The 14,065-nt window shown below is 39.6% G+C and overlaps 1 protein-coding gene across 10 annotated transcripts in view; it reads right to left on the bottom strand.

Moving 5' to 3' along the window:
- The window catches only part of CFAP54 (cilia and flagella associated protein 54), a 312,887-nt gene that overhangs the window by 74,031 nt on the left and 224,791 nt on the right, over positions 1-14,065 (bottom strand). For all 10 annotated transcript variants that reach the window (XR_011566649.1, XR_011566651.1, XR_011566650.1 and 7 more), the window contains 3 exons: positions 7,141-7,296; positions 5,749-5,854; positions 4,796-4,892 (listed from right to left, as the gene is read on the bottom strand). Coding sequence is in view for 7 of the 10 variants with exons in the window: in XM_070789566.1 (XP_070645667.1) it covers positions 4,796-4,892; positions 5,749-5,854; positions 7,141-7,296 (359 nt within the window). In the remaining 3 variants the exon portion in view is untranslated. The remainder of the gene's footprint in view (positions 1-4,795; positions 4,893-5,748; positions 5,855-7,140; positions 7,297-14,065) is intronic.

The raw sequence follows: 14,065 nt of genomic DNA, 5'->3' as shown, positions 1-14,065 counted from the left end.
AGATATACAAATGGCCATTAGGGATATGCAAATCAAAATCCTAATGAAATACTGCTTAATACCCACTAAGATGGCTACAATCAAAGAGATAAATAATAACAACTGTTTGCAAGGATGTGGAGAAACTGAAACCCTCATACACTGCTGGTAGGAATACACAATGGTACAGCACTCAGGAAAACAATATAACATATCATCAACAGGCTAAACAGAGAGTCAAGTATGACCCAGAAATTCCATTCTTAGGTATACACCCAAAGGAATTGAAAACACGTTCACATGAAAAATCTGTATATGGAACTGAGAGAGTAGCACTGAAACATACATATTACCATATGTAAAACAGACAGCTAAAAGGAAGTTACTGTATAACACAGGGAGCTCAATGTGGTACTCTGTAACAACCTAGATGGGTGGGAGGGGGTAGGGGTTGGGGGGAGGTTGAAGAGGGAGGGGACATATGTATACTTATGGCGGATTCACGTTGTTCTACGGCAGAAGCCAACACAATATTGTAAAGCAACTACCTTCCAATTAAAAATAAAGTTTAAAATATTTAAATCTATATATGAGTATTCAAAGCAGCATCATTCATAATAGCCAAAAGTGGCAAAAATTCATATATCCAGCTCCAGTTGAATGAATCAAGAAAAGGTAATAAAACTATATAAAGGAATACTACTCAGAAGTAAAAGGAACAAATACTGTTACATGTTACAACATGGGTGAACCTCAAGAACATAATGCCAGGTGAAGGAAGCAGGCATGAAAGATTACATTCTGTTTGATTCCATTTAAGTGAACTATACAGAAAAGACAAATCTACGGAGACAGAAAACAGACTAATGGTTACCTGGGACTAGAGGTAGAAATGGGAATGATAGCAAATGGGCACTTGGGATCTTTTGAAGATGAGGGAAATGTTCTAAAACTAGATGGTGATGATAGTTACACAACATGTAAAATCATTAAACATCTATGAATTGCACTCTTAAAATAGGTTAATTTCATAGATATAATTTATGATTCAATAAATCTGTTTTCTAAACATGTGTTTGATAATCTCTCTCTTTGGACTATTTTTTCTCTCAATTCCTTGGAAAACTTCTACTTATCCTCCAAAACTCATCTCATCTGTAAAGCTTTCTCTTACATTCCCCCAAAGCAGAATTAGCCACTTTGCTCTACTTTTCTACTTGACCTATCTTATTATAGTCCTCAATACATCACAATACAATTATTTCTTTCCTTTGCTCCTCTGTGCTTCTTAGTGGAAGAGAGTAACATGCTTGGCATACATTAAGCACTCAATAAGTGTTGGCTTGATTGAATGAATACATGAATGAATGTTCAAGAAATAGTTCAACTAACAAATAACTATTGGAGATCTGCTGCTACTGCTAAGTCACTTCAGTCGTGTCTGACTCTGTGCGACCCCATAGATGGCAGCCCATCAGGCTCCCCCATCTCTGGGATTCTCCAGGCAAGAACACTGGAGTGGGTTGCCATTTCCTTCTCCAAAGCATGAAAGTGAAAGTGAAAGTGAAGTTGCTCACTCATGTCTGACTCTTAGCGACCCCATGGACTGCAGCCTACCAGGCTCCCCAGTCCATGGGATTCTCCAGGCAAGAACACTGGAGTGAGTTGCCATTTCCTTCTCCAATGCATGAAAGTGAAAAGTCAAAGTGAAGTCGCTCAGTCGTGTCCAACTCTTAGCGACCCCATGGACTGCAGCCCTCCAGGCTCCTCCGTCCATGGGATTTTCCAGGCAAGAGTACTGGAGTGGGGTGCCATCGCCTTCTATGTACAAAATACTTCAGAAAGATAAAATGTTGGAGTCTAGTCAAAGTTACATAATGATAAAGGATAGTCCCTTCACCTCTTTTTGGGTTTTCTTTTGGGTATTTATTATGTGCCGAGTCTTTTATTTTACTTAATTTTCCTAGCTACTCTAAGGGGTAAGCATCCTCACCTTCATTTCACAGATGAGGAAACTTGGGTTAGAAAGGCTTTGCTCCCACTGCTGTGTCATGAAGATAGGATTCCAACCCAAACCAGGGTGACAGTCACTATACTCCAGACTCTCCATGTAAGTGAAACAATAATGTTTTCTTTTCAGCATTTATATAGCAATTGTCTTTACTAGGACATATTTTAAATTTTCATTTCAATGGTCTGAATATGCCTAGATGAATTTTTGTTGTTTTTGACTGTTTTCTGTGTGTCTAATAATTGTATGTCTTGCTAAAATATTTATGCCATGTCAAGATATACAGAAAATAATGCTCATATTGTGTTTGTTGTTGCTGTTCAGTCACTGGAGTTATACTATTCTTTCATTCAAATCTTATTTGTTTAAGCTCCTAATTATAAACAGCTCCCTAGAGAAGGCCCAAAAGGTGATATATTTTCTATCCTAGCATCTTATTAATTTGCATTGCAAACTGCCATGGAAACAAAGATTTCTGTTTTCTCTTATTGGATGTAAAGATGTGTATCATATCACAAAAGTAAGTTTTCTATGTAATTATTTTGATGAAAAAAAAATAGCTGTTACCCACCTAAGGCAGCAACCATTTAAGTTGTTCCAACTGACTGAAAGCCTATTTGTCTACAGAATTTAAATCATGTTTATGTTGTCTCAAAGATTAGAGATTTTACATCAAAATTTTCTGGAGAGATTTTTTGGTGGGTCAGAGGATTATTTAATGAGAATGAAATATATAAAGCCTACTGAAATCTAAAGAATAAACAATTAGATGGTATTTTTTGAAAAATAAAAATCAAGTTTTCAAAAAAAAAAATTAACACAAAGTTCCCCACCCAACTTCCTGCCTAAAAAATCTCCCTCTCTGGGGTGCTCAGGGCTGGTGCACTGGGATGACCCTGGGGGCTGGGATGGGGAGGGAGGCGGGAAGGGGGTTCTGGATGGGGAACACATTTGCACCTGCTACTGAATCATGTCGATGTATGGCAAAACCCAGTACAATACTGTAATCAGCCTCCAATTAAAATAAATACATTAATTTTTTTAAAAAAGAAAGAAAATCTCCCTGTCTGAATCCTGGGTACTCAGGTGTGGCCCACAGACCAGGAGCATTGGCATTTCTAGGAGCTCCTGAGAAAGGCTGAACCTCTGACCTCAACAGGATCACAGGATCAATGGAGATGTTTCTGCCCCTTATTTGGAAGAGCTGCTTGATGGAGTGCATGCCTCTGCCACCCTGCAAGGCTCCCTCCCAAATGATCAAATCTCACTTTTCACCTCTTTCCACTGCAGTCATTCACAATCCCACCAACTCAAGTTATTTCTTAATCCTAAACTTCACCACCTAAAACAACCCCAACCCTTCCTTCCCTTCTCTTCCTTCCTCACTCCCTCCCACCTTTCTTTCTTTACAGGTTTATTACCTGTCTCCCTCCACGGAGGAGTAAGTGCGTGGGAACAAGCACTGAGATTGTCCTGGACTCTGCTTTATCCAGAATACGGTCTGGGTTATAGGACATGCTCAATAGATATGTGATAAATGAATGAATGACTTTTCTTATCAAAAGATGATCTGTTTGCCAGTCACATCAGTAATGAAAACCATACTTGTCTATCAGCTTAAGCAATATGTCATTTCCTGCAAACATCTGATCAATCCTAATGACTGAGCATATTTATATGCACCTACATTTCATGGAGTACATCATGAGAAACGCTGGGCTGGAAGAAGCACAAGCTGGAATCAAGATTGCCGGGAGAAATATCAATAACCTCAGATATGCAGATGACACCACCCTTCTGGCAGAAAGTGAAGAGGAACTAAAAAGCCTCTTGATGAAAGTGAAAGAGGAGAATGAAAAAGTTGGCTTAAAGCTCAACATTCAGAAAACAAAGAACATGGTATCTGGTACCATCACTTCATGGCAAATAGATGGTGACACTGTGGAAACAGTGTCAGACTTTATTTTTTGGGCTCCAAAATCACTGCAGATGGTGATTGCAGCCATGAAACTAAAAGACACTTATTCCTTGGAAGGAAAGTTATGACCAACCTAGACAGCATATTAAAAAGCAGAGACGTTACTTTGTCAACAAAGGTCCGTCTAGTCAAGGCTATGGTTTTTCCAGTGGTCATGTATGGATGTGAAAATTGGACTGTGAAGAAAGCTGAGCACCAAAGAATTGATGCTTTTGAACTGTGGTGTTGGAAAAGACTCCTGAGAGTCCCTTGGACTGCAAGGAGATCCAACCAGTCCATCCTAGAGAAGATCAGTCCTGGGTGTTCATTGGAAGGACTGATGCTGAGGCTGAAACTCCAATACTTTGGCCACCTCATGCGAAGAGTTGACTCACTGGAAAAGACCCTGATGCTGGAAGGGACTGGGGGCAGGAGGAGAAGGGGGCGACAGAGGATGAGATGGCTGGATGGTATTACTGACTCGATGGACATGAGTTTGAGTGAACTCTTGGAGTTGGTGATAGACAGGGAGTCCTGGCGTGCTGTAACTGATGGGGTTGCAAAGAGTTGGACACGACTGAGCAACTGAACTGACTGACTGACATTTCATGGATAACATTTTAACAGGCAAAAATCTCCAAATGAAATCCATTTCCAGAATCTTATGTAAAAATGTCCAAAGAGGTATCTAAATATGAGTATGAGCTTAAAATAATGAATTAATTCCTCCAAGTCACAAAGAAAAATGTCTCTTTATATCCATAGCACAGAGGTAGCAAAATAAGCAAGCTCAAAGGCAATATACTTTACATTTAATACTTTATATTTCTAATAAAATCATTTATTACCTTAATACTCATCAATGGTGACACTGAAAGTTTGCTCTTTAACTTCCTCATGTGTAAAAATAATAAGGCTATTTCAAGGTAGGAGTCTCTTATCAACCTAAAACAATAAAACATTGTACTTACTACATAGCCTCACTACTCAGAAGCATCATTTTGCATCATGTGACAATTTCTGAACAAATGAAGGTAAAAACAGGCAAAACTAGCATCTGTTCCAAACTGACCCTTTTTTCATAGCACCTGTGGCTTAAACACTGGCATCTTCCTCCCTACTGAAATCAGAAGCTCTTAAAGACAGCTGTGTGTTCTTCCTTGTCCTGTGCTGTCCTCCTGCCATGACTGCAAGGAGTCCAGCATCAAGACCATTCTGGAATATTCCAGCACACAAGGCACTACAGAAGTGATAGTCAAGCCTGGAAAACCAGGTCTATGTCTCTACCCTCCTACACTGATTAGATTCTAAAGAGACACACAGAGTTATGCTGAAAGTCATGACTTGGTGTGGGTGAGGGCTGTGCGTTCACTACCAAACCTGTCAGACAGGGTCATTTAAATCAGTGCATTAAGTCAATTATACAGAATTGAGTCGCCCAGCCTTGGCACTGATGAACCAGCATGACACAAATCCCTTCTCGATACAATTTCACATCTGGTGGAAATTCCTGTATCCTTGGACTGATAGGAGATCAAGCTGAGTATAGCCCGGAAGTGATTTACAATCCAGTATGACACCAGGCTAACTGCTGTCATCAATTGTCACTGAGAATGAAGCCTTGGGGGCAGAGCCAAAAGCAACAAGCTTGAAAAGGAAGTCAGTGAACCAGTTGGACAATGAACACCCCAAACTAGCCCTGCCATGGGAAGAGAGTGTCCCAGTCATTTCAGCACACATCCAGAACACGGGACTCAAACCCAAATGCATATTGTGATAATGAAAAAGTCTTTTTTTTTACCCTGAATTTTGATCATTTCTCAAGCTTAGCTGTATAGCTTCAAACAGACTCTCAAGTTGCATAGTTGGAGGTTTCTCTTCCATCAATATTTGACATTCTATTTTGCCTGAAAGAGAAAAAGGATATACAAAGATGCATTTTCTTTTTCCTATCATTTAGGACTTCAGAACAAATATTTTATGCTGGAAATTTGGAAAACTGGATGTGTTCTCCTTGCTTGCCCATCTCTCGTTTCCTGCTGGAAGGTACGCCAGTGGGGAAAGAGCTGCTGCTTCCTTCCCTGGGCACCTCGAGGTTCCCCTGCCTCCTTTCACTGTTCGGACACAAGTGTTATCATCCTATTTTCCTTCCATTTCCTTACTTTGTGCTCTCACTTCCTCCTGCAGTGTATTCCTTTAATCTACATCCATTTTCTTCTTTCCTCAATCATTGCAGGCATCATAGGAAACACCTTTGCTAGAAACAAATCCTAGAAAATCAGCAAACGCTGGAAAACCAACACAGATGATGAAAATGCTCTCGCGTGCACACAGCTCCCCCTTCCTCATGGTAAGCTGCAGCCTTCAAATGCCAGGCGCTGGAATGCTACTTCTACAGCCAGAAGGACTGGAAAGGGAAATCTCATAATCACTGTGAAAAGGATTGACAGTTTCCATGCAGCATGTGGACAGAGCATAGAGCCACCTCGTGTGAAGTTCATATCTGGGCATTTAGTAGCTCTTGACTTATAGATGGTTATTTACCCAGACTGCCCTCATCTGCCAACCAGGATTGATCATGCCTAACTCGTAGCACTATTGTAGGAACTGGCAATATGAGATGTAAGACACTGATTATAGTGCTTTGTACCTAGTAGATGTTCAATGAATGATACCAATTGTCGTCATCACTTTTCTCAGGGCTAAAATGGCCACAACAAAGTTATATGAATGCATTATGCAAATGTGTATTTCAAGTTATAAGTATAGATATGCTATAGCTATTTAAATGGATAGGTATCTTTTACAGAAACTGGCTATTTTAGCTAAGTAATGAAATTATGCATAAAAATATCTTCTGAGCATTCTTTAAGTAACATTTTTCATAGCTAAATGGCTGATAATGAGATTTTTGTGTCAAACGTGAAACTTTGCATAAGGAAAGCCAGTCATAATTGTAAAAGAAATGAAAATAGGAGTCTTTTTTCCCTTTCTAGATGTAAACTTAATATAAGCATGTTCACTTTATTCAAAACGGAGTTTGGCAGAGACATCAAGGTGTTTGTCAACACCATGCCCTTTGTAAAATCAATATTTTATATAATCAGTGACCAGATTTTTAAGAAGCCCTTTGTTAATAGGAAAAAAAGTTTTGCCAAACTTTATCATAGTTGTGACTCCAAATACATCTTACCTTTCTGAAAAAAGATTTCAGCTTCCACCTCATGTTCTTCTGTTCCTGATGTCCTAGCGAGCTTCAAAGCTATTTCAAAAAAATGAAGGGCAGGTAACCACTTTGAAGAATCCTTCTTTTTACTGGTATAATATACTTGCTTGGCCACTGTATGTCCTAAAAGAAAGATGTTAGATGAAGAGGGAGAAATATACAGAGTGTTCATAACAAGGGCTTCGCAGGTGGTGCTAGTGTAAAGAACCGGCCTGCAGTGCAGGAGATGCCAGTTCGATCCCCGGGTTGGGAAGATCCCCTGGAGGAGGGCATGGCAGCCCACTCCAGTATTCTTGCCTGGAGAAACCCATGAACAGAGAAGCCTGGCAGATTAAGGTCCATGTGGTTGCAAAGAGTCGGCCACGAATGAAACGACAGCACACGCACACACCCATTCATACCCAACCTCCCAGTTAACAGACTCCTCTCACAGTAGGTGCAACTAAGAAGTCTGGGTGTGTTGGGGGACGAGGGTCCCTGGTAGCCTAGTGGTTAAGATTCCAGGCTTTCACTGCTGTGCCCTGGGTTCAATCCCTGGTCAGGAAATGAGCTCCCACAAGCCCTTAGCAAGGTCAAAAAAAAGAATAGAATTCTAGGTGTCTTTAGTTTTTAGCATTGAAGAACACTTAAAGGAAACTCAGTACCCAAATATTTCAATGAACTATAAACAACAGCCTTTTAAAACTTGGTCTTTGATAAATTTCAACATTTTTCTCATTTTTAAGATGAAGGATAATCTCTTGAGTCTTTTTCCGTTCTAAAAGTTCATAATGCTCTACCTAACTTCTGGGTTCCAGAGATAAGGTTGTTAGTAGTGAAACACCTGGACGTTTTATAAACTTTTATGTTGTTCCCAATAAAAGTTGCATATATTAATAGGCAGTAATTTCTATTCAGTTCTATAGTGGTTCCTCATGTTGTATATTTTCTCATTATAACTTGTTTGCAAACCCATTATGGACAAAGAGCTCAAGTCATACTTCTGGTATGGTCCCATCACTTCTTAACATAATAAAGGATTATTGTATTATTGAAGGGGCATTAGATTTAATTTCTAATCACCCCAAAGACAGCCAGACATTTATTCCACAAATATTTTCTGAATTCTTAGGCACTGGATAAGAAAGAGAAAAGTGGAAAATAAGAACTAAGGTTCCTACAATGCCAGGTACCATCCCAAGTACTTAAGCATTATCTCATGTAATCCTTCCAACTCTGAGTGGATATCATTATTATGCTCATGTTACAGAGGAAAAAGCAGTGGCACAGTGAAGTTTAAATAAATTGCCCAAAATCACACCATCTGAACCTAGGCAGTCTAGCTCCAGGGCCCATACCCTAAACCCTGACTCTGCAGCAAACCTCTTAAGTGAGAGACCATGGAGCTTAATGTCTAACAGGGAATGTGAACGGCCAGAGAGGCAATCAAAATACTGTGTGGTGGACTGTGTAGGCAGTGAAAGCTCAGGACACTGTGGTAGCAGGTTATAGGAGCCCTGGGCCAGACCTGAGAAAGGTCAGGGCTGCCTGCCTACGGAGTACGGCCATCAGGGCGGGCAACTGATGATCACCTTGTTATGTTTCAAGAAGAAAAATGTTGAGATAAAAGCAAAAGGCAACTGGGTGGAAAAGTTGTATTGATAGAATAGCTTAACAGGCATAGTAGGGGGAATATGAAAAGAAAGGTAGTGTAAAATTGCAGAATGTGTAGGATTCCAGCTGAAATGCTGGGTACAAGCCAGTCATTGGTGTTACTGTGTCACCAGAGCCTTTGAACAGGTCCCTACATGCCACTGAGCACTGAGGCAGCAGAACTGGAAACTATCTGAGGTTTCTTCGAGTTCTGAAAATTTGAAATCCAAGACGCCAGGCCCTACAAAGAGTTTTTAAGAAGCCTAGGGGTTTTTTTGTTTGTTTGTTTGTTTTGTAAATGTATAGCTCAGGAATGAGCTATTTGAGTAGAAGGATGGTGGAAAAAGGGTCTTTCTCCCTCCCTCTCTCTCTTATCCAAGGAGAAGTTACACAGCCCTTCCTCTGGACAAGGCACTTTGCTGAGAAATGGAGATGAAGAAACTGAAGGCTTGCTTCCCGGGCTTCCTAAGAGAGTAAGGAGGCCAGGCATGGAACAATGAGAATAGCTGACGCCTATGAAGTTCTAAGAACAAACCAGGTGCCCTTCTAAACGTGTTACATATTCCATTCACTTCATCCTGTGAGATTGGTACTTTTCTTACCCACATCTTATGAGAAAGGAAACTGAAAACACAGAGAAGTGAAATGATTTCCTGGAGGGAATTGGACCAGAATTCTTTCTCCAGAGCTCATGCCCTTAACCCCAATAATCACCAGCAACGATCAGATGGCAGGCAAGAAAGGTATGCTAATGCCATTTGTCCTATACCATCTCACAACTCAATACCTCTCCCATTCTGACATGTCTTGCTTATTGTTTCAAAGTATACTACAACTGTTTATTAACACAAAACAAAAATATCAAGTCTCTTCATGTCATTGAGGCACTTATATACATGTACAATATGTACTATAGTACTATAAATAATTACTGACATATAATAATAGTACTTGTTTTCTATGTGTTTGTTAAAACTAGAAAAAGAATTGTTACAGAAATTGACTTTTCTTTCTCTCTCCTAACTAGATAACAGATCCTTTGAAGGCAAAGATGATGGTTCCCAGTTATATTCCCACTCTCCAGCATTATTCTTGAACCTTTCTTCAATCAGTAATCTACTTCTTCAACTAATAAGGAAGCTCTAGGTTCAGTCATTAATGGGAAAAATCATCTTTAATAACCATGATACTTATCTTTTTGTTGTTTTAGAAAAATAATCTCAAAATGTCTTTCTCTGTAAGAGGTTTTCACAAAGAAAGAAAATAACATAAGTGCCTCTGTTCTTGCAATGCAATCTATACTATCACTGAAAAGGAAAACTGTAGAGAAACATCAAATCAGAGGATTTTTATGCTTCATAATATTGAAGCGCTCCTTTTTGCAATAAACATCAACTCTGTGAAAAAGATGTTGTGAAGCTGACGTTATTTTGACAGAAGAGCGGCTTTTGGTTTTTGTTCTTTAAGTTGGTATTTAATATAACATAACAGAAAGCAAGCTGTTCTGCTTCAAGTGAGTCTAAAAAACAGCAGCAGTATTGCCACTGAGTGGTGACACATCTTCAAGATCAGTAAGGCAGGAGAGCAGAGAATACATGTAACACAATCTGTACAATTTAACACAATCTGCACTTTAAGTTCTTATAGAAATCAAATATATTGATAATATAAATTGTGGGCTAAAAATGTAGGAAAATAGCTCTCATGGGATCAGTGAACAGGATAGGAATTCTGCAGGTCAGCTAGGCTAGCCTAATTTCATAAATAAGGAAACATTAATAATAGGGGTGAACGGATTTCCCTACAGCAATAAAATTCATAAATGATGATGATAATCATGAAATAATGATAATCATCATGAGGAGGAGAAGAAGGGGAACAAGGGGGAAAGATTCTGGGCAGTTTGAACACACTTCTGTTACCCTCCCTCCCCAACTCTAGTCCAATCACCAGCCTCTCCTGAGCTGAGCAGCTGCTAGAATGGGAGGTAAGTGGGGCCCAGGAGGCGAGGGGTGATGTTTCAAAATGTTGGTTTGGTTGTTATTCAAGTATGACAAGGTCAACAGGTCAGGAGATGATTGCCACTGGAAAGACTAGTTTCTCTTTGCTCAAAGTTCTCAAGAGGAGGAGGGCACACATGCCATGCAGGGCACCACAAAGAAGCATGAGGGTCAGTCAGGAGGTAGAAATGTTACAGGAAAGAACAAAATCTTACTCCTGTTGGATCTGTTTCTTTGATTTTAATCTTTACTTCCTATTGCTTTTGTTTATTAAAAGGATAGTGTCTATACATAATGGCCTGCCTCAGGGAACACTGCCCCTCTGTCTGAATGTTAAGCCAAAGTGCCTTTGTTCAGGGAGACTCCCTGGTCCTATCCACCTGTGGATGGCTACAGAAAGGAAAAATTAATACACATACTCTGTGAGGCTGGCCATTCCAGGAGATATTTGGAGGATTAATGGCCTTTTCACTGTAATTCCTCACCCTCCCCTGCTCTGTGTTCTATAAAAGATACTGGCATCCAGACCCCGATAAGATGGCTATTTTGAGACATTAGTCTGCCATCTTCTTGGTCAGATGGCTTTCTGATTACAGTCATATTCCTTGCCTCAATACCTCGTCTCTGATATGTTGGTCTGTTGTGTGGCAAGAAGAGTGAGCTTGGATGGGGTAACAGAAGGGGCAAGGAAAAAATGTGGGCAAGAGTCTTTATTGTATTTTTTGTGGAAAGGAGTGGGTGTGTAGTGTAAGCAGACCAAGGTTTAGGATTGGCTAGTTTATACAATTTCAGTCGTCTCTGCTAGTAGTGTATAATTGTCTCTGGGGTGATTAGGGCAGAGAAATATTGGCCCCAAGGTAAGAACCCAGCAAGCTCAGTAAAGGTTTTGGGTGTGGGCTCTGGAAAAGCTGATTTGCATATAAAAGTCACCATCACAAGAAAGTGGTTAACTAATCTCTAAGAATTGGCTAACCCTGAGAAGGGAAGTCCCTCCCTGGTCAGCAAGATTCCGGATGTCAAAGCATCAGGAATACATTTTTATTTTTTATTTTTTTTATTTTTTAGGAATACATTTTTTAAAAATATTTTTATTTATTTATTTGTTTTTGGCTGTGTTTTGTCTTTGTTGCTGCACTGACTTTTCTCTAGCTGTGGTAAGTGGGGGCTACCCTCTAGCCCCTTGCACTGCAGGGGCTTCTCATTGTGGTGACTTCTCTTGTTGGAGAGCATGGGCTCTAGGGCACGTGGAATTCAGTAGTTGCAACTCCAAGCTCCAGAGCAAAGGCTCAATAGTTGTGGTGCATGGGTTTAGTTGCTTGGTGGTTTGTGGGATCTTTTCAGATCAGGGATTGAACCTGTGCATTGGCAGGTGGATTCTTTTTTTTTTTCTGAAAAACACCTTTTGCTTTATTTCACAGCAAAATTAATAGAACTTGATTCTTACAGTGGCTTGGATTTTAAAACAGTATAGGAAGTTGTTCATTTCATAAAGGAACATCAAGATTAGCCTCATTTTATAACCTGAGCTTCCCTAAATGTTCCAGCTAACTCAGCCCTTTATGTCTCTGAACCTTATGTAGAGCTGTGATTATAATATTGAACCAAAAGCTAAAAGCATAAGAAACTAGGAACCTGAATATCATCCACCTTTAAAGAAAATCCCTATAAACAGCCTTGCCTGTAAATTTTTTTTTTTTTTCTAGATACCAGTGCTGGTGTAGTTAAACGAAAATTAAATTTGATCACTGAAAAATCAGTGCAAACCTTTGTTTCAAAGATGACAATGTGAAATAAGCCTTGGAAACTTATTTTTTTTTTTTTCTCCCAAATCTTCCCACCCTCTCCCTCTCCCACAGAGTCCATAAGACTGCTCTATATATCAGTGTCTCTTTTGCTGTCTCGTATACAGGGTTATCGTTACCATCTTTCTAAATTCCATATATATGCGTTAGTATACTGTATTGGTGTTTTTCCTTCTGGCTTACTTCACTCTGTATAATAGGCTCCAGTTTCATCCACCTCATTAGAACTGATTCAAATGTATTCTTTTTAATGGCTGAGTAATACTCCATTGTGTATATGTACCACAGCTTTCTCATCCATTCATCTGCTGATGGACATCTAGGTTGCTTCCATGTCCTGGCTATTATAAACAGTGCTGTGATGAACATTGGGGTACACATGTCTCTTTCCCTTCTGGTTTCCTCAGTGTGTATGCCCAGCAGTGGGATTGCTGGGTCATAAGGCAGTTCTATTTCCAGTTTTTTAAGGAATCTCCACACTGTTCTCCATAGTGGCTGTACTAGTTTGCATTCCCACCAACAGTGTAAGAGGGTTCCCTTTTCTCCACACCCTCTCCAGCATTTATTGCTTGTAGACTTTTGGATCGCAGTCATTCTGACTGGTGTGAAATGGTACCTCATAGTGGTTTTGATTTGCATTTCTCTGATACTGAGTGATGTTGAGCATCTTTTCATGTGTTTGTTAGCCATCTGTATGTCTTCTTTGGAGAAATGTCTATTTAGATCTTTGGCCCATTTTTTGATTGGGTCATTTATTTTTCTGGAGTTGAGCTGCAGGAGTTGCTTGTATATTTTTGAGATTAGTTGTTTGTCGGTTGCTTCATTTGCTATTATTTTCTCCCATTCTGAAGGCTGTCTTTTCACCTTGCTAATAGTTTCCTTTGATGTGCAGAAGCTTTTAAGTTTAATTAGGTCCCATTTGTTTATTTTTGCTTTTATTTCCAATATTCTGGGAGGTGGGTCATAGAGGATCCTGCTGTGATGTATGTCAGAGAGTGTTTTGCCTATGTTGTCCTCTAGGAGTTTTATAGTTTCTGGTCTTACGTTGAGATCTTTAATCCATTTTGAGTTTATTTTTGTATATGGTGTTAGAAAGTGTTCTAGTTTCATTCTTTTACAAGCGGTTGACCAGATTTCCCAGCACCACTTGTTAAAGAGATTGTCTTTAATCCATTGTATATTCTTGCCTCCTTTGTCAAAGATAAGGTGTCCATATGTGCGTGGATTTATCTCTGGGCTTTCTATTTTGTTCCATTGATCTATATTTCTGTCTTTGTGCCAGTACCATACTGTCTTGATAACTGTGGCTTTGTAGTAGAGCCTGAAGTCAGGTAGGTTGATTCCTCCAGTTCCATTCTTCTTTCTCAAGATCGCTTTGGCTATTCGAGGTTTTTTGTATTTCCATACAAATTGTGAAATTATTTGTTCTAGCTCTGTGAAGAATACTGTTGGTAGCTT

The sequence above is a fragment of the Bos indicus genome, chromosome 5 (genome assembly GCF_029378745.1).
Source record: "Bos indicus isolate NIAB-ARS_2022 breed Sahiwal x Tharparkar chromosome 5, NIAB-ARS_B.indTharparkar_mat_pri_1.0, whole genome shotgun sequence".
Classification (NCBI taxonomy): domain Eukaryota; kingdom Metazoa; phylum Chordata; class Mammalia; order Artiodactyla; family Bovidae; genus Bos; species Bos indicus.
Note: the sequence above shows the minus strand (reverse complement) of the source record. Positions and strands in the feature narration are given on the sequence as shown.